The 24,164-nt window shown below is 29.4% G+C and overlaps 3 protein-coding genes across 3 annotated transcripts; all 3 read left to right on the plus strand.

Annotated features, from left to right (window-relative positions):
* Positions 1–4,927: 4,927 nt before the first annotated feature.
* LOC135956661 (probable methylmalonate-semialdehyde/malonate-semialdehyde dehydrogenase [acylating], mitochondrial) lies at positions 4,928–11,347 on the plus strand. Its single transcript, XM_065507211.1, has 3 exons — positions 4,928–5,027; positions 9,466–9,820; positions 9,886–11,347. The coding sequence occupies exons 1-3, from the start codon at positions 4,998–5,000 to the stop codon at positions 11,061–11,063; spliced, it is 1,563 nt and encodes a 520-aa protein (XP_065363283.1). The 5' UTR covers positions 4,928–4,997; the 3' UTR covers positions 11,064–11,347.
* A 1,295-nt stretch (positions 11,348–12,642) lies between these two features.
* On the plus strand, positions 12,643–22,719 carry LOC135958087 (uncharacterized). The gene is made up of 3 exons (XM_065508952.1): positions 12,643–13,875; positions 15,239–15,379; positions 22,599–22,719. The coding sequence occupies exons 1-3, from the start codon at positions 12,778–12,780 to the stop codon at positions 22,668–22,670; spliced, it is 1,311 nt and encodes a 436-aa protein (XP_065365024.1). The 5' UTR covers positions 12,643–12,777; the 3' UTR covers positions 22,671–22,719.
* On the plus strand, positions 17,559–19,221 carry TRAM (translocating chain-associated membrane protein 1). The gene has a single exon (XM_065506864.1). It carries the CDS (start codon positions 18,027–18,029, stop codon positions 19,134–19,136), a length of 1,110 nt encoding a protein of 369 aa, XP_065362936.1. The 5' UTR covers positions 17,559–18,026; the 3' UTR covers positions 19,137–19,221.
* Positions 22,720–24,164: the final 1,445 nt, after the last annotated feature.

The following is a 24,164-nucleotide window of genomic DNA, read 5'->3' on the forward strand; positions in this document are numbered from 1 at the left end:
GGTACATTTTTTTTTAAAAAATAAATAAATTTTGAAAAATAGTAAAAAAATATTCTTCAAAAGGGGTACTTTTTTTAAAAAAGGAAGGTAAATTTTAAAAATTTATGCAGACAATCTGTCACCAGGGGGCAAATTCTCGAAGTCGTAATAGAAATAAATTTCGACCGCTTAATAGAGTTCGAGTAAAAACTCATTCAGCAACAAAACAATAACAAAATTCACAACAACAATAAACAAACCATGCACGACGAGGCCTGCACGAATGCGTGCAAATAGTAGAAACGAAAACAAGAGAAAACACAACATACATACTACCTACCACCCCACACAACACAGAAACAACAAAACATTTGATTAAAAAACATCAACAAGAAAAACAAACAAACCTAAACAACACGTGGTTACAACAAAAACACTCGGAAAATGGCACGACAATCAATTGTTTCATTCCAACTCCTCAACAGGCAAACAAATTAAAATTCTTGATAATAAACATAACAATAATAGGAATAACAACAACAACATACAACACACTTCTCAATAACAAACATTCACCTACACTCGTTTGCATGTACTCAAGGTAACGAAGAGGCCTGCACGCACGAACGCATGCAAATGGTAGAAACGAAAACAAGAGAAAACACAACATATGTATATACTCCCCACCACCCCACAAAACACAGAAACAACCGTACATTTTAATACAAACAACAGCAACAACAAACAAACAAATCTAAATAACACGAGATTACTGCAAAAACACAGAACAACCGTACATTTTACTACAAACAACAACAACAAACAAATTAAACAACACGTGATTACAGCAAAAACACTAACAAAATTGCAAGTCATTCTATATATTTCTTATAATTTAAAGGAAAATACCTAAGGATTTTGAAAGTTTTAATAAAATATAACAAAAATTAAACTAAATCACTACAAATAATTAAACCTTTATTATTTAAACATAAACATTTCATTGAAAATTAAGAATTTTGGACTTTTAACTCACTTTTTTATACTTTCCGGTCGAAAATCGCCCATTATTTTCACACTAATAAAACAGTAACACTTTTATTTATATGAATTTTTATATTTTATCAAAATTTGAACGATTTTAAATTTTTTAATAGCTTTTAAAAAACGTAACACTCATTAATATTCATGATACAATTTTTTTTTATTTTTACCAATGGCTCTAAGCTCTTTGCGTCGCGCACCGTTAACATTTTAATAATAACTGAATAGAGATGAAGAAAAAGTCATTAGAGGAAGTTAAAATAAATGAGTTAACAGTATGTTAGTTGTTTTCTAACATAACTTGCCCCTTATGTTATACTAGAAACTAACATACTGTTAACTAATTTGCTTTAACTTCATCTAATGACTTATTTTCTTATCCATTCATGATCTAAAAAAGACAATTTTATGATAAAAATACATTTTCCAAAAAAGTAAAAACAAATATTTTTCAAATGGGGTACTTTTTTAAAAACAGGAAGGTAAATTTTAAAAATATACTTCACACACATAAACGTAGTCTTTTATACAGACAATCTGTCACCAGGGGGCAAATTCTGGAAGTCGTAATAGAAATAAATTTCGACCGCTTAATAGAGTTCGAGTAAAAACTCGTTCAGCAACAAAACAATAACAAAATTCGCAACAACAATAAACAAACCATGCACGACGAGGCCTGCACGAATGCGTGCAAATGGTACAAAGGAAAACAAGAGAAAACACAACATACAATGTATGTCATACATACATACTCCCTACTACCCCACACAAGACAGAAACAACCAAACATTTGATTAAAAAACATCAACAAGAAAAACAAACAAACCTAAACAACACGTGGTTACAACAAAAACACTGGGAAAATTGCACGACAATCAATTGTTTCACGACAATCAATTGGTAGAAACGAAAACAAGAGAAAACACAATATATGTATATACTCCCCACCACCCCACAAAACACAGAAACAACCGAACATTTTAATACAAACAACAGCAACAACAAACAAACAAATCATATATAACACAGGATTACTGCAAAAACACAGAACAACCGTACATTTTAATACAAACAGCAACAAAAACAACAAACAAATCTAAACAACACGTGATTACAGCAAAAACACTAGGAAAATTGCAAGTCATTCTAAAATACCTAAGGATTTTGAAAGTTTTAATAAAATGTAACAAAGATTAAACTAAATCACTACAAATAATTAAATCTTTTATTAACTTTATGCATTAATTGTTATTTTCAATGAAGTACGACATTGAAAATTAAGAATTTAGACTTTAAACTCACTTTTTTATAATTTCCGGTCGAAAATCGCACATTATTTTCACACTAATAAAACAATAACACTTTTATTTATATGAATTTTTATATTTTATCAAAATTTGAACGATTTTAAATTTTTGAATAGCTTTTTAAAAACGTAACACTCATTAATATTCATGATACAATTTTATTTTTCATTTTTACCAATGGCTCTAAGCTCTTTGCTACGCGCATCGTTAACATTTTAATAAAAACTGAATGGTGATGAAGAAAAAGTCATTAGAGGAAGTTAAAATAAATTAATAAAAACTGAATGGTGATGAAGAAATAGTCATTAGAGGAAGTTAAAATAAATGAGTTAACATGTATGTTAGTTGTTTTCTAACATAACTTGCCCCTTATGTTATACTAGAAACTAACATACTGTTAACTAATTTGCTTTAACATCCTCTAATGACTTTTTTTCTTATCCATTCATGATCTAAAAAAGACAATTTTATGAAAAGGTACATTTTTTAAAAAAAAAAAAAATAAATTTTGAAAAAAAGTAAAAACTAATATTTTTCAAAAGGGGTACTTTTTAAAAAAAAAGGAAGGTAAATTTTAAAAATTTACTTCACACACATAGACGTAGACAACCTGTCACCAGGGGGCCAATTCTCGAAGTCGTAATAGAAATAAATTTTGACCGCTTAATAGAGTTCGAGTAAAAACTCGTTCAGCAACAAAACAATAACAAAATTCACAACAACAATAAACAAACCATGCACGACGAGGCCTGCACGAATGCGTGCAAATGGTAGAAACGAAAATAAGAGAAAACACAACATAAATACTCCCTACCACCCCACACAAGACAGAAACAACAAAACAATTGATTAAAAAACATAAACAAGAAAAACAAACAAACCTAAATAACACGTGGTTACAACAAAAACACTGGCAAAATTGCACGACAATCAATTGTTTCATTCCAACTCCTCAACAGGCAAACAAGTTAAAATTCTTGATAATAAACAAAACAATAATAGGAATAACAACAACAACAAACAACACACTTCTCAATAACAAACATTCACCTACACTCGTTTTCATGTACTCAAGGTAACGAAGAGGCCTGCACGCACGAACGCATGCAAATGGTAGAAACGAAAACAAGAGAAAACACAACATACATACATATATACTCCCCACACCCCACAAAACACAGAAACAACCTTACATTTTAATACAAACAACAGCAACAACAAACAAACAAATCATATATAACATGGGATTACTGCAAAAACACAGAACAACCGTACATTTTAATACAAACAGCAACAAAAACAACAAACAAATCTAAACAACACGTGATTACAGCAAAAACACTAGGAAAATTGCAAGTCATTCTAAAATACCTAAGGATTTTGAAAGTTTTAATAAAATGTAACAAAAATTAAACTAAATCACTACAAAGAAATAAACCTTTTATTTATTTTATGCATTAATTGTTATTTTCAATGAAGTACGACATTGAAAATTAAGAATTTTGGACTTTTAACTCACTTTTTTATACTTTCCGGTCGAAAATCGCCCATTATTTTCACACTAATAAAACTATATCACTTTTATTTATATGCATTTTTATATTTTATCAAAATTTGAACGATTTTAAAATTTTGAATAGCTTTTTAAAAACCTAACACTCATTAATATTCATGATTCAATTTGTTTTTTTCATTTTTACCAATGGCTCTAAGCTATTTGCGATGCGCACCGTTAACATTTCAATAAGAACTGAATAGAGATGAAGAAAAAGTCATTAGAGGAAGTTAAAATAATGAGTTAACAGTCTGTTAGTTGTTTTCTAACATAACTTGCCCCTTATGTTATACTAGAAACTAACATACTGTTAACTTAATTTGCTTTAACTTCATCTAGACTATTTTTCTCCAGTCACAATCCTGATTAAAAAAAAATCTAGATCGAAAAAAGTTATTTTTGGAACAATTACTTTTTCCAAAAAATACTTTAATAAATATATTCTTTAATAAAAAAAAAACAGTTTTCAAAAAAGTACATTTTTCTGTTCAGTACTTTTTTAAAAATGTATTTTGTACATTTTTATTGTAAATTATTAATTTGTAGTATAAATCAAAATTAAAAACTGTCTAATCATTTGAAATTGCATGTGCATATCCCCAATTTTTGTAAAAATCCCCAAATTAATCAGGAAACCCCAATTTCTTGAGAAATCCCCTCATCTGGCTACACTGCACACAAATATAAACATTGCTCTCACTCTTTCCCAACATTTCATTTCAACAAGTGTGTGTGTTTCATTTACCAAATTGTATACAAACATGTTATTGTTGTTTTGTTTTATTCTCACTTGTGCCAGACCTCACTGCCCCCAATAATTGTTTCGTTTACCATTTTGTACACAAACACTGGTCGGCAGCGCAGCCACAGATGATGGCTGGCAGCGCTGCCTCATGGAATTATATACTATAATTATTATTGTTGTTTTAATAAAAGTATATAGTAAAACCAAAAGAAAAGTTGAAAAAAAAGAAGAAATCACACCATGCCTGGTCACCAAGCACTAGAGGAGAGTAACAAATTGCCAACACATTTTAGTTCTAGTGGAACCACCGGTTGGTTTAGTGCTTGCTCTCGTTTTTTAAATTTAAAAAAAATAAATAAAAAATAAAATGTCTTTGGTTCGTTTAATTGGTGCTGAGGTGAGCGCAAGAATAATGGAATAAATAATAATAAATTTGATTAGAAAACTTAAACAAATATGTAAAACTACTTGGTGTAATAGTACTGAGAAAAGCAAAACAAACAAATTTATCAATTTATTTATTTAATTTTTTTAAGCAAAACATGTGTGTGAATTTATGATTATGAAAGGGGCCAAAGGGGAGGGAGGGGCCTAAACTGGAACTGTTTTAGCTTTCTCATCTCTCATTACGTAATTTAACATTTAATTTTTATTTAAATAAATCCAGTGTGTTCTTTTAAATTGTTGGTTGGCAAATTTTCCTAATTATGATTTAAATTTATTTTTGGTTTGTTATTTAAAAGGCAGCTGGCCCCCCCTAGCAGGTTTTATTTTATTATTATGGAACTGATAAGTCGGGGAATATTTTTAAATTGTTGTTAAATAATCAGCAGATGTTGGTTTAATTTGTTGATAATTTTTTATTTTCTTTTTGGTCAATTTGTTATCAAAAGAAAACAAACAAAACTTGTGATTTTTGTGAAAACTCATGGTAGTAACACATTTTTATCATTTTAATGATTTGAGTGAAATTTAGATTCCCTTTGCCTTAATTAAATCTTTCTTATCAATATTATATAACATTTATATAAAAGAAAAAAAGACTGAAGATTAGCAACATACAAAATTCCATAAATTTGCCATGGTTTTTTATTAAATTTTAATAAAGTGACATTTTAAACTTTCACCAGTTTATTGGCAGATCAAAACGGACCAATATTGTTTAATCAAATCATTACAATTTGATTTAAATGTAAAAATGACTTTAGAATGATCAATGTAAATGCTTTAAATCAGTGGCCAGCACCAGGGGCTGAACACTGAATCGTCTAAATTCAAAAATAGTTTTTGCACTCTTCAAATTTATGAAGTAAAGTCTTTCAAAATTTTTCAAAAACAATTCTTTGGCTTTCTTGCAATTAATTGTGGAGATTCGCAATGTAAATTCAAGTGAATTTCGTTGTTTACATTTTGGTCCAACTTTCAATGTCAAGCTGTCAACAAAATATCAACAAAACTTTGGTAGTAGGGACTTAACATTATACAGGGTTGATAAATTCAGTAGATATGAAAATTATATATGACGTTTTAGTTGTTAAAAGCATGTGTTGACAATTTTACATTAAATCCATTATAAAATACCGCTGCGATCTGTAAAAATCGATGGGAATTTCAATAGAAATGTTTTGCTTTCAAAATAGTGTTTGCAGATATTTCAAATTCATCATAACTCCTTTCGCTTTCTAACAATTAATTTAGGAGATTCGAAATGTAAATTTATACAGAAAATGTCACACAATTCAAGGGAATTTTGTTGTTTACATTTTGGTCCTACTTTCTATGTCAAGCTGACAACAAAATATCAACAAACTTTGTTAGTAGGGAGTTGCTTTTATTCAGGGATGATATATTTAGTATAATTGCAAAATTTCTAAAATGTTTCAGTTCATTTGTTGACAATTTTATATTAAATTCATTATAAACTATTCTTCTGTTCTATAAAAATCCATGCAAATGTCAAAAGAGAAGTGCTTCAACATTCAATGTCAAGCTGTCAACAAAATATAAACAAACTTTGTTAGTAGGAAGTTGCCATTATACAGGGATGATAAATTTAGTACAAATGAAAGAATACTAAAAAATTTCAGTTGTTAAAAACATTTGTTGACAATTTCACATTAGAACTGTTATAAATTACAGGGGAATGTCAAGAGAGGATTCTAAATTTAACAATATTGTTTGTTCACCTGTCAATTGTATCAACTTAAGTGATTTATACTTATAATTTCTGAAGTGACTTTGCTTGTTTCTTAAAACCTTAAATATTTTCCAACAGTTTTACAGAATTCTCTGAAATTTGTCTGGCAACAAGAATTTCAATGCTTCCCTCTAACCCCCTGTCTATACCTGATAAATTTTTATTATGATAAACGTCAAAAATGGTTGTCAAGATAAAAAATTATCTGGTAAAGTGTGCATTTATTAGTATTATTGCTGATAGTGCTTTTGCTCAGACAACTTTGTCTGGACAACAAACGTTATTAATTGTTATGATAAATATTTGTCAAGTATAGACAGGGGGTAAATATCAATAAAATGTTAAAGCTTTCTCTCCTTTATCTATCATTCCTCTTTATTTCTCTAAAAATCCAACATTATCATTAGTTGTCAACTTAATTTTGCAAATTCCACAATTATTTAAATAACATATGGCAAAATACAATCTCATTACTAAGATAAGAGTTATTCAAGAGGAATTGTTTTATTATCTTTATAGCTCACACGCCATATACTAAAATGTAAATGTTTATGAAACAAATTGTTATTGCCCGAGATAATAATGGAAGATTTTAAGAAAATAAAGCCAACAAATTGACCTTGAGTTGGAGAGTTGGGCATTTTTAGGGATTCATGGAAATTTTTTGGGGTTTCTAAAGCCAAATAAAACAATTTATTAGAAATCCCTTGAATTTTAACTTGAAATATTAGAATTCTTTTCATTTGTGAGTCAAAATGTCAACACAAATTTATTATTTAATAAAAAGGGCTTGGCAAGGCGAATTTAAACAGCTGTTCGCAACAGCTGTCAGTGAAAATGTCAACAAAACTTAATAAAATAATAAAAATTTATTGGAATTTGATCCAAGATCACTGCTGTCAGTGAAAATGTCAACAAAACTTAACAAATTAATAAAAATTTATTGGAATTTGATCCAAGATCTTTGAAATACAATTAAACTTGCCTTGAATTGTAAAGAAATCCCTTTCACTTTATTTTAAATTGAAATTTCGATAGATTTCTAACCCCCTGTCGTCTATACTGAGAAATATTTATCATGACAATTAAAACAAAGTTGTCTAAACAAAAGCACCAATTTGACGTTTATCAAGACAGAAATTTATCTGGTATAGACATACAGTAAGGAAATACTTTGAAAATTTGCAAATTTTCAAACAAATTCTTTAGATTTTGTAATGGAAAGTGTAGTTTTCTAATTATTAACAGCTTTTTTCTGCTACTAACATTTATAAATTCTTTTTTCCTAATTGCGTTGTTCAATTTGAGTTCAAACTGACCTTGATTTCTAATACAATACAATTCCTCGCTAGTTTTTCAATTTATTTTATTAAAACATTAATGCTTGGCCGGCCCCTCTGGAATACAATCATTGCTAAATGTTCCCCTCTTACGTTTTGGCAAAAAAAAAGAAACTGTAGAAACAATTAGATGAATTTTTTAAACCTCTAGTTTGCGACATAGCAAATAGCTCGTGTTTTGAATTTTATCTTTTAGTTTTTTTTTCTGACGGGGTGGGAGGCGAAGAGCCGAACAAAACAAAGTAAATATAAAAACAACAACAACAACAATTATGCCGTAAGCATAAACACACGCACCAACACACACAGTAGTAATCAAAGTAAATTAATAAAGTAGACTCAGTAGAACAGCTGACTATTTTTTTTACTTTGGTCTGAACTGTCAATTCACTTGTGGTTGTTGTGGCGAAAAATACAACAAGCCCAAAAGCAAAAACAACAACAGGCAACTTTGACAGCTCAGACCTTAAACCAAAAACAAAATTGCTTGTGGTTTTTGTAAATGTTGTATTTGTTGTAGTACTGTCGCTACTTTATTAATTTACTTTGGTAGTAATGGAATATTTTTAAGAAACAGAGAGAGAAATATGCAAATGAATTAAGAGAGAGAGTAACATAAATTAAACAAAGAGAAGAAATGGTAAAGAAACAATGTAGTGATGCCATCAGGTTAAGAAGAAATGTTATGTTTTGGTTAAAAGGGAATATTTAAGTTATTTTTTCAGTAAACTTTTGCAGATTCAGAAATTTATGCCAAAAAAGAAGCAAATTAATAGAATTTTATAGAAAACATTGCAAAAAAAGTAATTTTGTACAGATATTAAGCCTAAGTAGTGGAAATTTATTAGCAAAAAACTGTGTGAAAACAAAAAAGCTACTCGTATGTGCGAATATTTTAACACATTTTTTTGTTTAAAAAAATTTGAAAAATTGAACTGAGTTAGGTCTTTTACGGCTCAAGCTTTGTTTCAATACCTGCCAGATTTACAGGTTTTATAGGAAAGTCGTTCCGGTTCCCAAAATGTCAATATATTTTATTGATTTGCTAATTAATTCTTACAAAAACTGGAAGAGAACATTAATGGAACGTTTTTAATGTCAATGAAACCATAAAAATGTTTAGCTCTCAATGTTTTTGAATTCAAATTTTTGTAACCTTTAGCACCCTAATTAAAATCCACTTAAAATTCCCTGATTTAATAGCCAGCCTATTGAATATTAATTATTTTTATTTTAAGCATGTTTTAATTATTCTTTTATTAAAATAAATTATTTATGTTTCTTTTATTATTCTCTAGGCCCGTTTCATGGGCAAGCGTGCCTACTCCTCGGCCGCTCCCACCACCAAAATGTTCATTGATGGCAAATTCGTTGAGTCCAAGACCAACGAATGGATCGATTTGCACGATCCTGCCACCAATAAAGTGGTGACCCGTGTGCCCAAGTGCACCTCAAGCGAGATGCAAGCTGCTTTGGAATCCAACAAGAAAGCCTTTAAATCGTGGAGCAACACCTCGGTTTTGTCCCGCCAACAGGTCATGTTCAAATTGCAGGCCTTGATCAAGCAAAATATGGGTGAATTGGCCAAGAACATTACCAAGGAACAGGGCAAAACTTTGGCCGATGCCGAGGGTGATGTTTTGCGTGGCTTGCGTAAGTTTTTCTTTTGATATCTTTTAACCCTAAAACGGTTTATTAATGATAATTTTCTATTATAGAGGTGGTTGAACACTGCTGCAGCATTCCCTCCTTGCAAATGGGTGAGACCGTGGCCAATGTGGCCCGTGATATGGATACCTACTCTTTGGTTTTGCCTTTGGGTGTTACCGCCGGCATTGCTCCCTTCAATTTCCCCGCTATGATTCCCTTGTGGATGTTCCCCGTGGCCATTACCTGCGGCAACACCATGTTGATGAAACCCTCCGAGCGTGTGCCCGGCTCCACCATGATGTTGATGGAGTTGCTTAACGAAGCTGGCTGCCCACCCGGTGTTGTCAATGTCATCCATGGCCAACATGATGCCGTCAACTTCATCTGCGATGCCCCCGAAATCAAGGCTGTCTCCTTTGTCGGTTCCGATCAGGCTGGCAAATACATTTACGAACGTGCCGGCAAGAATGGCAAGCGCGTCCAAAGCAACATGGGTGCCAAGAACCATGGTATCATCATGTCTGATGCCAACAAGGAAAACACTTTGAATCAATTGGCTGGTGCTGCCTTCGGTGCTGCTGGTCAGCGTTGCATGGCCTTGTCCACTGCTGTGTTTGTGGGTGAAGCCCAAGAATGGATTCCCGATTTGGTTGAACGTGCCCAGAAATTGAAGGTCAATGCTGGCCATGTTCCCGGCACTGATGTAGGACCCGTCATTTCTGCCCAGGCCAAGAAACGCATTATCGATTTGGTGGATTCTGGTGTTAAGCAAGGTGCCAAACTCATTTTGGATGGCCGCAATCACAAAGTTGAAGGTTTCGAGGATGGTTACTTTGTAGGACCCACCATCTTGACCGATGTCACCCCCGATATGGAATGCTACAAGGAGGAAATCTTTGGCCCCGTATTGGTTATCCTTAAGGCCGATACCCTCGATGAAGCCATCCAATTGACCAATGCCAATCCCTATGGCAACGGTACTGCTATCTTCACCACCAACGGTGCCACCGCCCGTAAATTCGTCAACGAAATCGATGTTGGCCAAGTTGGTGTCAATGTACCCATCCCCGTGCCCTTGCCCATGTTCTCCTTCACCGGTACTCGCGGCTCTTTCCGTGGTGATCATCATTTCTATGGCAAACAAGGTGTTAAGTTCTATACCCAAACCAAGACTGTCACCCAATTGTGGCGTGAAACCGATGTTACTCACACTCAAGCCGCCGTTGCCATGCCCACCATGAAGTAAATTTGGAGAAGCTGTTAAAAATAGAAACTATGTTTCTGTTCTGTCAAGTCCTTAATGGAGAATTTTGGGTAGCTGTAAATGAATGTGTCTTTTGACAAGTCTTCCAGTTTGTTCATGCTCAACATCAATTACAAATTAAGTTCCCCATATACAAAATTTACAAAAATATCACTGCATTTATTAAATTTAATTTAACATAGAACTAATTTTTTGCTTGTATTAGTTTAAGTATTCTAACTAGAACTCAAGAATTAATGTAAAAAATAATAAAAAAAAATATAAAATAATTTTAAATACTCGGCCAGTTTTATTTAAAAAGAAAAGAAGAGTATAGATTCAAAAACTTATGTTTTTTAATCTAAAATTTGCCATAATTCTAAATTTTTTTTACATTTTTATATTACTTTCATGTAATAATATTTAAAATCTATATAAAAATCATTTAAATTACTTTTGTTCTTAAAAAACTTGCAATTCTTTGTGGATTTAGTTAGAAAACCTAATTTTTTTAACCAAAAACCAATATTCCTTTCAACATAACCAAAAAATACCGTTATTTTATGTTTATTTAAATTTCGGCCACTCTGGCAACTCCTCATTTACCTTTAGACAGCTGAACAGCATTGCCAGGCATGATTTCTCTCATAATGTTAATTTAAGCAGTGTTGCCAGATAAAAATTAATGCAAACATATGCTTAGTAAGCCGGTTGGCAGAAAACCTCCCCTATTTTTTAAGATTAACCGATAAAAACAAACCAACTGATAGAATTTATGGGAAAAACAGAGAAAATTTAAGAGAAATTTCAAAATAAATGATAAATGAGACAAAGAAAGTAAAAGGATGTACTACAGGTACTTTCTATTGATTTTTAACCAAATATGTATGAATACAACTAAAGTGACATTTTAACAACTGTCAAATGCAAAAGGCCTGAAAAGGAACAAAAAAAAAAATAAAACCAAAGTAATAAAAACATACAAAAAAAAATCCTAAAGAGTAGACACGAAATTGTAATAAAAATAAGAAAAAATACAAGAAGAAATTTTGCTAAATTAGAAAAGTTGAAAAAATAAAAGATAAAATTAAATAATAATAAATATTTATTTAAAAAACAAACACATTAAAGCAAATTTATTTAGTTTTAAATTAAAAAACCTTAAAAAAAATAAGAATTTAAGAAAATCTTAAAAAAATTTAAAAAAAAATTTATTTAAAAACAAAATATTTAAAACCAAGCAGCTTTACTTTAAAAATTACTTGCTAATAAAGAAATTTTATACAAAAGTGAAAGTTTTTTAACAACATTTTTTTAAAAATTTTCACAATCTATCATTATTTTCAAGGATATTTGTAACCTACCCCACTTTTTCTTTGAAATTTTATTAGAACAAATAAAAAAAAAAACAGAATCAACGTCATTTCAACACACGCACCTCATAAGTAAATATTTCCCTATACGATTGTTAACATTATTGCTTCACCATTCACTAAAGAGGGCAATTTAATTAAACATAACGTGCTGTATATGAATTTGAATATTTAATCAATAAATTATTTAAACCAAAAAAAAAAATATACTTTGCAAAACATTTTCCTAACACGTTGCTAAGGACAAAAGGATTTGGTTCAAAGAGAACATATGTTGAAAAATATTTAAAGAAATTTTGAAAAGAGTTGAAAAAAGAAAATCAAAAAAAATTATTAAGGCCATTATGTATAAGACCATAAGGCACGGTGAGAATAGTTTGCAATATACTATACTGCCGCAAAACGATGATTTCCGGTTGGAGGGCAAAATTAAGGCCAGCAGCGCCGGTTGCAGTGGTTCGGTTATTAAGAAAATTAAAGCTAAAAAGCCTAAAAAAAGATCCTTTTTTGCCTATTTGGGTTTGCTGTTTGTGTGCACGGTTATCATAGGTGCGGTGTTGGTGCCTTTTCTAGTCTCCGCCGAATGTTTGCCCAATCCCACGGAATGGTTTCTAAAAACCAAAAATGCTTTTAGCAATAAACCTGTAGAACTCAAGGAGAATGTGCCCACTCATTTGAGTAGTCAAAATAATATCTTGCTCAATAAAGGCAATTTGGCTTTAAATGTGGGTAAACCGGTGAAAATTATCAATAAAGATGGTGTGGAAAAGTTTATTTTGAAAGTAAATAAATCCCTTACCACAGAGGCAACCAAAATTATAAGCGACAACTCAGCTACTAATAAAGACATGGAAAATTCCAGTAAAATTCCCCCGGAAAGTGTTACCAAAATGGTTAGCCCCGAAGTAAATGAACAAATCTCCATAACCCATTTATCAGCAAATGAGGCCAGTGTTATACACACCACACAATCCCCACTCATTAATGAAACTCCTGCTGCTGCTACCCTAAAATCATTACCACCTCTAACCACTTTAAGTGATAATGTAATAGCTGCTACTGCTGCCACCACCACCACCATCATGACAGCTCTGCTAAATCGTCCTTTATCCTCAGCCTCTATGCCCAATGTACCAAGAGCTTCATTGCAATCGGCATTAAATCAAAATCAAAACTCTAATAGTTCTTCTACCCAACCCACCATAACTACGCGTATTATGCAGGTGCCTCTTTTAAAGTCGACCGCCAAGAAACCAGCCATACCACCAGTTTTAGTTAAAAATCTCTCACCTATACAACCTACTCCTGACACAAATAATCTAAATGATATTCTACCCGCTAAAACCTTAGCAAACAATTTAAATGGCAAGGAAACAGTTAATTCAGATTGGATCCATTCACATTGGCCCTACATAGATCCTTCCACATATTTTCAATGGAATGTAAGTTAAAAATATCAAAATTAACAAAATTTCATAATTTTTTTTTTTCAAAACAAAGTTTTATTAAACATAATTAATTTTTTAATTTTCATTTACCACTTTATATATAACTAAACCCCTTATCTTTAATTTTTTAACCTAAAATCTTTTACAACAAAAGTTATAGCGATTTTTCTCCAGCAACCTCTAAATTAATATTAATCATACGTTGTGTTATAAAAAATTTTATTTTAAACAAAATTTAAGTTAATTAACACAAATTACAAAAATTTTTTTAAATAATTAACTTTACTAATAAATCATCTTTAAAACTTTTATTGTTTGAAAACCTTTATTTAAAATTAAGACAATTTATAACAAAAATAATTTTCAAAAATTAAAATTTTTTAAAACTCACAAAATTTTGTTAAACATAATTAATTTTTAAAATTTCATTTACCACTTTATATATAAACCAAAGTCTTAGCTTTTATTATTTAAAAAAATTATAACCCTAAATCTTTTACAACAAAAGTTATAGCGATTTTTCTCCAGCAACCTCTAAATTAATATTAATCATACGTACCCTTAGAAACAAATTTTGTTTTAAACAAAATTTACGTTTTTTAACACAAATCATAAATTATTATCTTTGAAACCTGTATTATTTGAAAACCATTTTTTAAGATTAACAGCTAAAGAAAAAAAAATTTTAAAAAATTGAAATTTTTTAAAACTAACAAAATTTTGTTAAACATAGTTAGTTTTTAAAATATTAATTACCACATTATACCTTACTTAAGGTCTTAGCTTTCATTATTATAAAAAAATATTACCCTAAATCTTTTACAACAAAAGTTATAGCGATTTTTCTCCAGCAACCTCTGAATTAATATTAATCATACGTTGTGTTGTACAAATATTTTATTTCAATGAAAATTTATATTTCTAAACACAAGATGAAAAGTTTTTCAAAAAAAATAATGCTTTAGTAAATTAGTGTTATAATTATTATATAAAAATCTAAATATTTGGCCTTTAAATTAATTAAAATATTGAAAAAAAAAAAAAAAAAAATTAAATTTAAAAAAAGTTCCATTCGTGATTTAAAAAATATATATTGTAAATATAAGCCATAAGTTTGATTTCGCATAAAAAATCCTTTTTAATCTACAAATTTTCGTTAGTATGTTACAATTTAACTACGTTTGTAATTCCTCTATCTCTATTATTTTGTTATTTAATATCAAACAAATTAATACAAAAATCTTCTATGTTATTTCTTATTATAAACTTTAAAATGTCTTCTTTAAAATCCTTATAATACAACGTTCTTTCTTTTCACATTTATTTTTTTATTACCACCACGACCATCACCATTTAGGGCTATAAAACTGAGGATAGTGTTTTATTGCCTGCCCTTTTGGGTTTCGCTTTAATTGGTGTCATTCTCATAATCACTGTCTGTTTGGTGGCACGCAATAAGAGGACAATAGTTACATCGGTGAGGAAACGTAATCGTAATGTAAGTACTTTAAATCTTTTTTATAATAGTTTTCTCCTACAATCAGAATTATATTAAGACACTATTCTACAATTTATAGTGAAAAACTAATAAATTTCAAATATTTACAAAAGAAATTTGCAACGAATGTTTTCAGAATTTGTTAAAGTTTTGTTTAGAAGATCAATTTAATTTAATTTTAATAAACAAATATTTTATGCATTTAAATCCACATAAATATGCATTTTTCTATTAACATGTCTCTGAAAATGTTTGTTAAAAACTAATTTCTTTTAATTTTAAACTTATTTGTATGTTTATATGGCAACACCCCTAAAAAACAATATAAATACCGTTATTTACTATTGTCAAATAAACAAAGTACCTTTTTATGCAACTGTGTAGAAAAGAGTATCTAACAAAAGGATGACAACAGGTAAAAGGGGTAGTTGCCACTAGGAAAAAAACGTTGCTTTTAAATAACGGGGAATGATTGTTAATTTATTGTAAAATAATTTAATTAAATATAAAGAATTAGGACTAATACATATATAGATGTAAAATCTACAAAAAATGCTTATAAAAGACTTTTTATATAGGTCAAAATTAGCTATAGCTATCGAATTTGTTGCCAATCGAATTATTCTACCTTAGTGACGGAATTTAACAGTTGTGGCTACAATTTTAGAAGGGGTATCAGCTGACTTTCTGTTGATAGAACTGCAATATTCAGTTTGTTCAACCAAATCATTCAATTGACAACAAATTCGATAGCTACTATGAATCTGTTTTCTCTGTGTAGAAATTAAGCTACATAAATACCCAAATTTAAATATAAAAGATCTCAAGATGACGCATATACAATACAATATAAAGGCCTGCAAATGAAGCACATAACTGAAGACCTCCAGCTAAAGCTTACAAAAGCCTATATAAAGACCTCCAAATAAAGTGTAAAATTTCCTTAGAAATCGCATAAAATCACATTTCACATGTTCCTATTCCAATTTGTTCTCATATTTCGTATATATTGTCAATTAGACAAGTTTCAGTCAGAAATGTACCTAAATTTGCAGAAAATCAAAAAACTATAATGAAATTTCGAATACGTAAACAATTTCCTTTAAAAATCTGACAAAATCATGCGCATTTCACAAGTACTTCTGTTATTTCAGTTATTTATTTATATTATTTTAATTAAATATTTGCTAATAATTTCTCCAAATAAATAAAACAATTTAAATTTTTATTTATTACTTCATTTTACATTATAAAATGTATAATTAATCTAAATTTTTAACACATTTCCCCTTTCAATACACTTCCTTCAAATATTAGTTTTTCTAACGGTTACTTTTCACAATACAACCTTTAATACTACTTTTTATTACAACCCTGTCATTTGTTTTCCTTTTTTCTGCACGTCAAATTAGTGTGTGCGTGTGCTCAAGGCGAATTAACAAGGTGAGTGCGTCCCGGCAACAAATACAACAAGGCAAAAACAACAGGCATTTTGTTTTTGTTCAAATGTAGACAATATGTCAAAATCAAGGCGAATTAAAATATAAACAAAATAAAAGCGAATTAAAATTTTAGTTTGAAGTCGTTTGTTTTGATTCGGTACAATTGGTTCTGCATTGGGCAGAAGATAACGATTGCGGCCCGACGTTATAATTTGCTTGGATGAAAAATGGTCAATGCAAATCCGTGCATTTGGTGTGAATTGCATTTTACAAATTTCACCCCATTTTGACCGCCTCTTCTCATCCTTGGGAACATTAAAAAATGTCCCATTTCCCCGTTCCACTTTTTTTTACATAGCCAGCAGCTGCGCATTTTTTATTTAAATTGTTAAATTGCACTTTTAAATATTAAATTTATTTATTTTCACAAAATTTCACAAATTATTTTTTTATTTTTAATTTTCACAGCAATTTTTTAAATGTTAAATATCAGAAAATATTTGTTTATTTTTTTAAATTACAATACTCGCTTGCTTTTTTTAAAATAAAAAATGTAAACATAAACAAAGTTTGACATATAGTCTACATTAAATTACGGCGAATTTAGAATCAGCTGATTTTATGCACTCACCTTGTTAATACGCCTTGCGTGTGCTCTTTAAATTTCATTTCTGACATTGTCAAGAGCATTTCTGTGGTGTGTACGTGTGTACATGTGTTTTCTTTGACAATCAGCAAAAGAGCATACACGACAGAGAGTTTTTTTCATTTAGTTAAGTACTCTTAATTTGCGACTGCATTGACAAACGTCGGTTTTGCTGCGTGGCATTTTTTTTCTGGCATTTTACTATACAATTTGACGTGTAAAAAAATCTTTGAAAAACCTCTCGATTAAGAAAAAAAATTTAATAGCACATAAGTAAGACCAGAAAAAAATCTTATATATTTTAAATACTACACGGCACAGTAGTAAACGTAACAAGAAAGTGTAAAGAAGGAGGAGTGTGGATACAAGACAACAAATAAAAAAAAATAATTAAAAAAGAAAAGTTATTGTAAAAAAGAATAAACAAATTAATACGAAAAAAAAGAAACAATTTCATATACAGCTTGAGAGTGTATAGAAGAAAAAAAGCTTTGGCTGTTTGTTGCTGGTGTGTGGCTTGTGTGGCAGATTTGAAGTAATAAAGAAGAAACTAAATAAAATGGCCATTAAACCTGGTATGGGACGTAAGACGTCCTCAAAGAATCCACCTATTTTAAGTCATGAATTCGTTATACAAAATCATGCCGATATTATATCCTGCGTGGCCATGGTTTTCGTGTTGGGTTTGATGGATGAGTCGACGGCACCCTTTGCCAGTGCTTTCATCTCTTTGCATCACAATGTGTCGGGAGAGGAACCCACCCGTGAACAGCCTTTTGGTAAACCATACACCTATATGGCTGGCATTAAGGATTACTGTGCGGTGTTCTTTTACACCATTACCTGCATTATCATGCATGCCATTATCCAGGAGTTTGTGTTGGACAAAATTTCCAAGAAATTGCATTTATCGAAATTTAAGCTGTCTTTGTTTAATGAGAGCGGCCAGTTGGTGACTTTCTATGTGATGTCGTTCTTGTGGGGAGCCAATGTCATCTTGAAGGAGGGCTACTTTAGCAACTTCTCTTTGTTGTGGGACGAATTCCCCAACCATCCCATGACTTTCTTGCATAAATTCTATTTCATCATACAATTGGCCTACTACTTGCATATGTTGCCTGAGCTGTACTTCCAGAAGGTTAGAAAAGAAGAACAACAACCCAAAATCATTCACTCCATCTGCGGTTTCTCTGTCATCTGCTTGGCCTATAGCTTTGGCTTCCATCGTATTGCTATTGTGCTGTTGACTTTGCACTATTTGAGTGAGATTGTGGCTCACATCTTCCAAATGATTAGCGTATTCGATAAGGATGAGAAATTGGCCAGCACCCGTATTGTCAACTCTGCTGTCTTTGTTTTCGTGCGTTTCACCACCATGGTTATTGGTGTCTTGACATTGTATTATGGTGTGGTGGCATCCAGCTCCAACAAATTGCGTGGCCTTTTGGCTTTGGTCTCATTGATGGCTTTGCAGGGCTATTTGATTTTCTCTTTCATCACCGATCAATTGAAGGCCAAGCGTGAGGCTGAACAATTGGCCAAATTGCAGTCGTCGTCTCAAAAGAAGAAGTCGCCCAAGGAGAAGACAAAACGTAAGCGTGAATCCGATTTGCCAGAGGCCGATCAATCACCCAATGCTCCTATTAACCACAAGCCTAAGGTTAAATAAGACAAACGTTTATACTTAAGGATTTTTACAAAACCGACAAATCTACAAAGTTCTAAGGAAAGAGAGAGAGCTAGAGAGAGGTTTTATAAAAAAAATACTAACTCCAGAGGAGGATTTTTATAGAACCTAACTCGGGCTTTCTTTTTTTTATTATTTTCGTATAAAACACAAAATTAACTCACAGGTGAAATGAACAACAAGGGGGAGGAGGACTTTTTGGAAAAAGTACTTTCCAGATTTTTCTTTAAAATATTTTGGTACTATTTCAAAAAAGTACTTTTTTCAATATAGTACTTTTATACGTTTTTCTTTAAAAATTACTTTGGTACTTTTTCAAAAAAGTACCTTTATACTTTTGGTACTTTTTTTAAAAAGTAATTTAGTACTTTTCAAAAACTCAATATGTTTTTTTTTTGGTGAAAATTGTACTTTGGTACTTTTTTGAAAAAAAGTACTTTTTGGTACTTTTTTGAAAAACGCACTTTTTACATTTTTCTTTAAAATATAGTCTGGTACTTTATATAAAAGCACTTTTATACGTTTTTCTTTTTAGAGTACTTTTCAAAAAAAGTACTTTTATGTTTTAAAAAATTAGTACTTTTCAAAAAAAGTACTTTTATGTTTGAAAAAATTTGTAATTTAATACTTTTTTATGCTAAAACAAAGAATAGTACTAAAAGTTGTATTTTTTTCAAAGAAATTTTACAAATTTTAGTAGAAATTAGTACTTTAAATTTGGTACTTTTTGTTATTCCCTTTTACCCTCCTCCACAAGTTGTTCATTTTATTTGTGAGTTTAAAATTTCTTACTTTTTAAAAGCATTTAAATCATCATCAAGCAGTTGAATTTTTTTTTCTATTTTTACTATTTGTTTTTGTTTTCTTTTTATTATTATTATTTTTTCTTTTATTTTTTTATATATAAAAACTTTGTTATTCAGTTTTTTAGAAAACTTCCAAACATTCTCATACAAAAAAAAACAAAAAACATAACAAAAAAATATGCTTCCTTTATTTTGTAATAAAAAAAATATAAAAAAAACACTTGAAAATTAAACAAAACACAAACAAAATGTAAAGTTTATATATATATATTTTTTTACTAAAAACACAAACTAAAAAACAATTTAAATTTATAATTTTTTTTTCTCTAAAAATAAGTTTTCTATTTTAATGATTAAAATTAAAGATTTTGTGTAATATTTTTTTTTTAATTTTCTATACAAACAAACAACAAAAAAAAAACGAAAAATAAATCAAAAAAATTATAGTTTAAGGTAAATGTTAAAACCTGGACTGTGAATTAAACAAAACGAAATTTATTTAAGGGTTTTTGTCATAACTTTAATTGCGGGTTTTTCTACTTTTGAAAACTTAACATTCCAAGTTTAACTTGGCTTTAAAACCTTTAATTACCATGACAAATTTTGCAAAAACAAAATTAAGAAAAACTCTATTTAAAATTTTTTTTTAATTTTAGTTTAAACTTAAAACACAAACAAAAAACCCATATTTAAATAAAATAAACATATTTTTTTACATAAAAAAAGAAAGAAAACTAAAAAAACAGACAAGTAATTGTTTTTCTTCTTTTATATAAATAATTATTAAACAAAAGGTAAGTTTTTTTAAGGATTTAAGTCAAAAATTGTTTTGAGTTTAGAAAGTTAAGTTTCATTTACTTCAAGGTTACATATTTTTAAACAAAACCAGTTTTATTTTGTGGGCTTGAGTGTCTAGTTTTATGCATAATATTATGTTTATATGTATGTGATGTGTGTCCCCTTTTAAATGTATCTAATTATAATTTTCTAAAGAATAGGTTTTGCATAAATTATAAACTTATAGATGGTAATTAAGATAGGCAAATAAAGCTAAAGGGTGTTACAAAATGTGGAGGCATTTATAAAGTGTTTAATAAACTTCAATCGAAGGTCTTTATAAAGGTGTTTATAGGATTCAATCATAGGTCTTTATAAAGTCTTTTATAAGCTTCCATCGTAGGTCTTTATAAAGTTGTTTAGAGGCTTCAATCGAAGGTCTTTGTAAAGTTGTTTAGAAGCCTCAATCGTAGGTCTTTATAAAGTTGTTTTGAGGTTTCAATCGTAGGTCCTTATAAAGTGTTTTATAAGCTTCCATCGTAGGTCTTTATAAAGTTGTTTGGAAGTTTCAATCAAAGGGCTTTATAAAGTTGTTTAGAGACTTCAATCGTAGGTCATTATAAAGTTGTTTAGAGGCTTCAATCGAAGGTCCTTATAAAGTTTTTTATAAGCTTCCATCGTAGGTCTTTATGAAGTTGTTTAGAAGCCTCAATCGTAGGTCTTTATAAAGTTGTTTAGAGGCTTCAATCGTAGGTCCTTATAAAGTTTTTTATAAGCTTCCATCGTAGGTCTTTATAAAGTTGTTTAGAAGTTTCAATCAAAGGGCTTTATAAAGTTGTTTAGAGGCTTCAATCGTAGGTCCTTATAAAGTCTTTTATGAGCTTGAATCGTAGTTCTTTATAAAGTTGTTTAGAAATTTCAATCAAAGGGCTTTATAAAGTTGTTTAGAGACTTCAATCGTAGGTCTTTATAAAGTTGTTTAGAAGTTTCAATCAAAGGGCTTTATAAAGTTGTTTAGAGGCTTCAATCGTAGGTCCTTATAAAGTCTTTTATAAACTTCCATCGTAGGTCTTTATAAAGTTGCATAGAAGTTTCAATCAAAGGGATTTATAAAGTTGTTTAGAAGATTCAATCAAAGGGATTTATAAAGTTGTTTAGAAGCCTGAAACGTAGGTCTTTATAAAGTCTTTTATAAGCTTCCATCGTAGGTCTTTATAAAGTTGTTTAGAGGTTTCAATCGTAGGTCTTTATAAAGTTGTTTAGAGACTTCAATCGTAGGTCTTTATAAAGTCTTTTATAAGCTTCCATCGTAGGTCTTTATAAAGTTTTTTATAAGCTTCCATTGTAGGTCTTTATAAAGTTGTTTAGAAGCTTCCATCGTAGGTCTTTATAAAGTTGTTTAGAGGCTTTAATTGTAGGTCATTATAAAGTTGTTTAGAAGCCTCAATCGTAGGTCCTTATAAAATCTTTTATAAGCTTCCATCGTAGCTCTTTATAAAGTTGTTTAGAGGCTTCCATCGTAGGTCTTTATAAAGTCCTTTATCAGTTTCACTCGTAGGTCTTTATAATGACTTTTATAAGCTTCAATCGTAGGTCTTTATAAAGTCGTTTATAAGCTTCCATCGTAGGTCTTTATAAAATATGTTATAAGCTTTCATTGTAGGTCTTTATAAAGTTGTTTAGAGTCTTCAATCGTAGGTCTTTATAATGACTTTTATAAGCCTGAATCGTAGTTCTTTATAAAGTTATTTAAAGGCTTCATTTGTTTGTCTTGAAATATTATTTTATAAGCTTTTTTGTAGGTCTTTAGTCTTTTATATTTTAAAACTAAAATTTTTGTATGAACATCTCCCATTTTCAGGACCTCGAAGAAACTGGCGCCGAGGATAATACCACCTTATTAACCAACACCAATTTATCAGATGATGATTAAGTTAAAGAGATTTTTTTCCCCCCTCAAAATATCTCTTAATAAAGCAAGTACTTTCTAAAAAAAAACAAATATATATTTTATAATTAATAAAATTTTAATTTTACAATTGAAAACTTACTTTAAAACAGGATTTCAAATAACTACACTCGAAAAAGTAAAAAATATCAAATAAAAATTGTTTAAAACAACAGTTTTGCTTAAAACAATTAAAGAAATTTCAGTTTTACAATAATTTTCAAAGAAATTTTTTAAAAACTAACACATTTCATTTAAATTACACTTTTAATAAAAAATAAAACAAGAAAAAGTATTAAAAAAAGGGCTGGAATTAAACATAATGAAGAAAAATTTAAAATAATTTTGAAATTTTTAACAAAAATTGAGTTTTAAATAAAATATAACCTCCATATGCATAAACAATTTATAAATTTATAAAAGGTTTATTAAACAAAATTTGTTTTATAAACCTTTGATAAATGTTTAAACTGTTTATGCATATGGGGGTAAATCTTTAACTTGCTAGAAATCCCTTTAGTCAAGAAAATTATAATAAAAAAATTCAAATAATTCATTCGTTTAGGAATTGAACTTAGTCTCATGCCTCTTTCAAATTTATTAAGGAAATTGATGGAAAAAAAGTTTAAAATTTTCAAAAGGTTTTATTAAAAACTTTTTATGAATGGAGGTTCAGTTTAACTTTTAATTCCAGCCCTTTTCCCTAAAAACAAACAACTTTATCATTATTAAACAAACCAAAAAAAAACAAAAATCAAGTAATAAAATGAATTAAAAACGCTTATTTATTAAATAAAACAAAAGCAAACCAGCTCATATTAAGCAAAAACCACTAAAGCAGCATTATTTAACAAAAAACCAAAACAAATTTATTATAATTAAGTCAAAAAAATCAAGTATTAAAAACGTTTTCAATAAATTTTATAAAAATTAAGTATTCATTTTATGAACTAGGCTTAAAATCTTAAAACACAGACAAACAATCTTTTACAAAACACTAATTTTGAGTTGAAATAATTATGATTTTGGAAAAAAGGCAAGATTTTTAAACAAAAATTTAAGAAATTTATTGAAGTTTTTGATAAAATTTACAAAATATTAAAAACATTTGAAGAAAACTGCAAAGTTTATGACATTTCTTTATGAAATCTTGGTTAATTAAGTAATAATTTTCAAAATCTTTATGTTTGAAATGTTTTTTTTTTAAATTTTGTTTATTTTTATTTAGATTTTGTTTAAATTTAGCTTTTTGAATGATTGCTTTTCTATTTTACTTTATTTTAGATGACCTTTGTGGTCATTAGGGACAAAAATCCGTCCTAAAATATTTGCTTAAAAATTTTTATTAAAACTTCTTTAAAAACAAAGAAAATTTATGAAAATTTCTAAAGAAATGTTTATTTAACATGCTCAGTGTGAAAACTACATAAAACACAAAGATAAAGTATCAAAATATATAGATGATGGAGCAGTTTATAA

This window comes from Calliphora vicina, chromosome 4 (assembly GCF_958450345.1).
Source record: "Calliphora vicina chromosome 4, idCalVici1.1, whole genome shotgun sequence".
Lineage (NCBI taxonomy): Eukaryota > Metazoa > Arthropoda > Insecta > Diptera > Calliphoridae > Calliphora > Calliphora vicina.

What these genes read in the sequence shown, in the direction of transcription:
- LOC135956661 (XM_065507211.1), top strand. Translation starts at nt 4,998, where the DNA reads ATGTCTTTGGTTCGTTTAATTGGTGCTGAG. An exon ending in TTCGTTTAATTGGTGCTGAG is followed by an intron (nt 5,028 to 9,465) that starts GTGAGCGCAAGA and finishes ATTATTCTCTAG; the next exon opens with GCCCGTTTCATGGGCAAGCG. An exon ending in TGATGTTTTGCGTGGCTTGC is followed by an intron (nt 9,821 to 9,885) that starts GTAAGTTTTTCT and finishes TTTCTATTATAG; the next exon opens with AGGTGGTTGAACACTGCTGC.
- LOC135958087 (XM_065508952.1), top strand. Translation starts at nt 12,778, where the DNA reads ATGTATAAGACCATAAGGCACGGTGAGAATAGTTTGCAATATACTATA. An exon ending in CCACATATTTTCAATGGAAT is followed by an intron (nt 13,876 to 15,238) that starts GTAAGTTAAAAA and finishes ATCACCATTTAG; the next exon opens with GGCTATAAAACTGAGGATAG. An exon ending in TGAGGAAACGTAATCGTAAT is followed by an intron (nt 15,380 to 22,598) that starts GTAAGTACTTTA and finishes TCCCATTTTCAG; the next exon opens with GACCTCGAAGAAACTGGCGC.
- TRAM (XM_065506864.1), top strand. Translation starts at nt 18,027, where the DNA reads ATGGCCATTAAACCTGGTATGGGACGTAAGACGTCCTCAAAGAATCCA.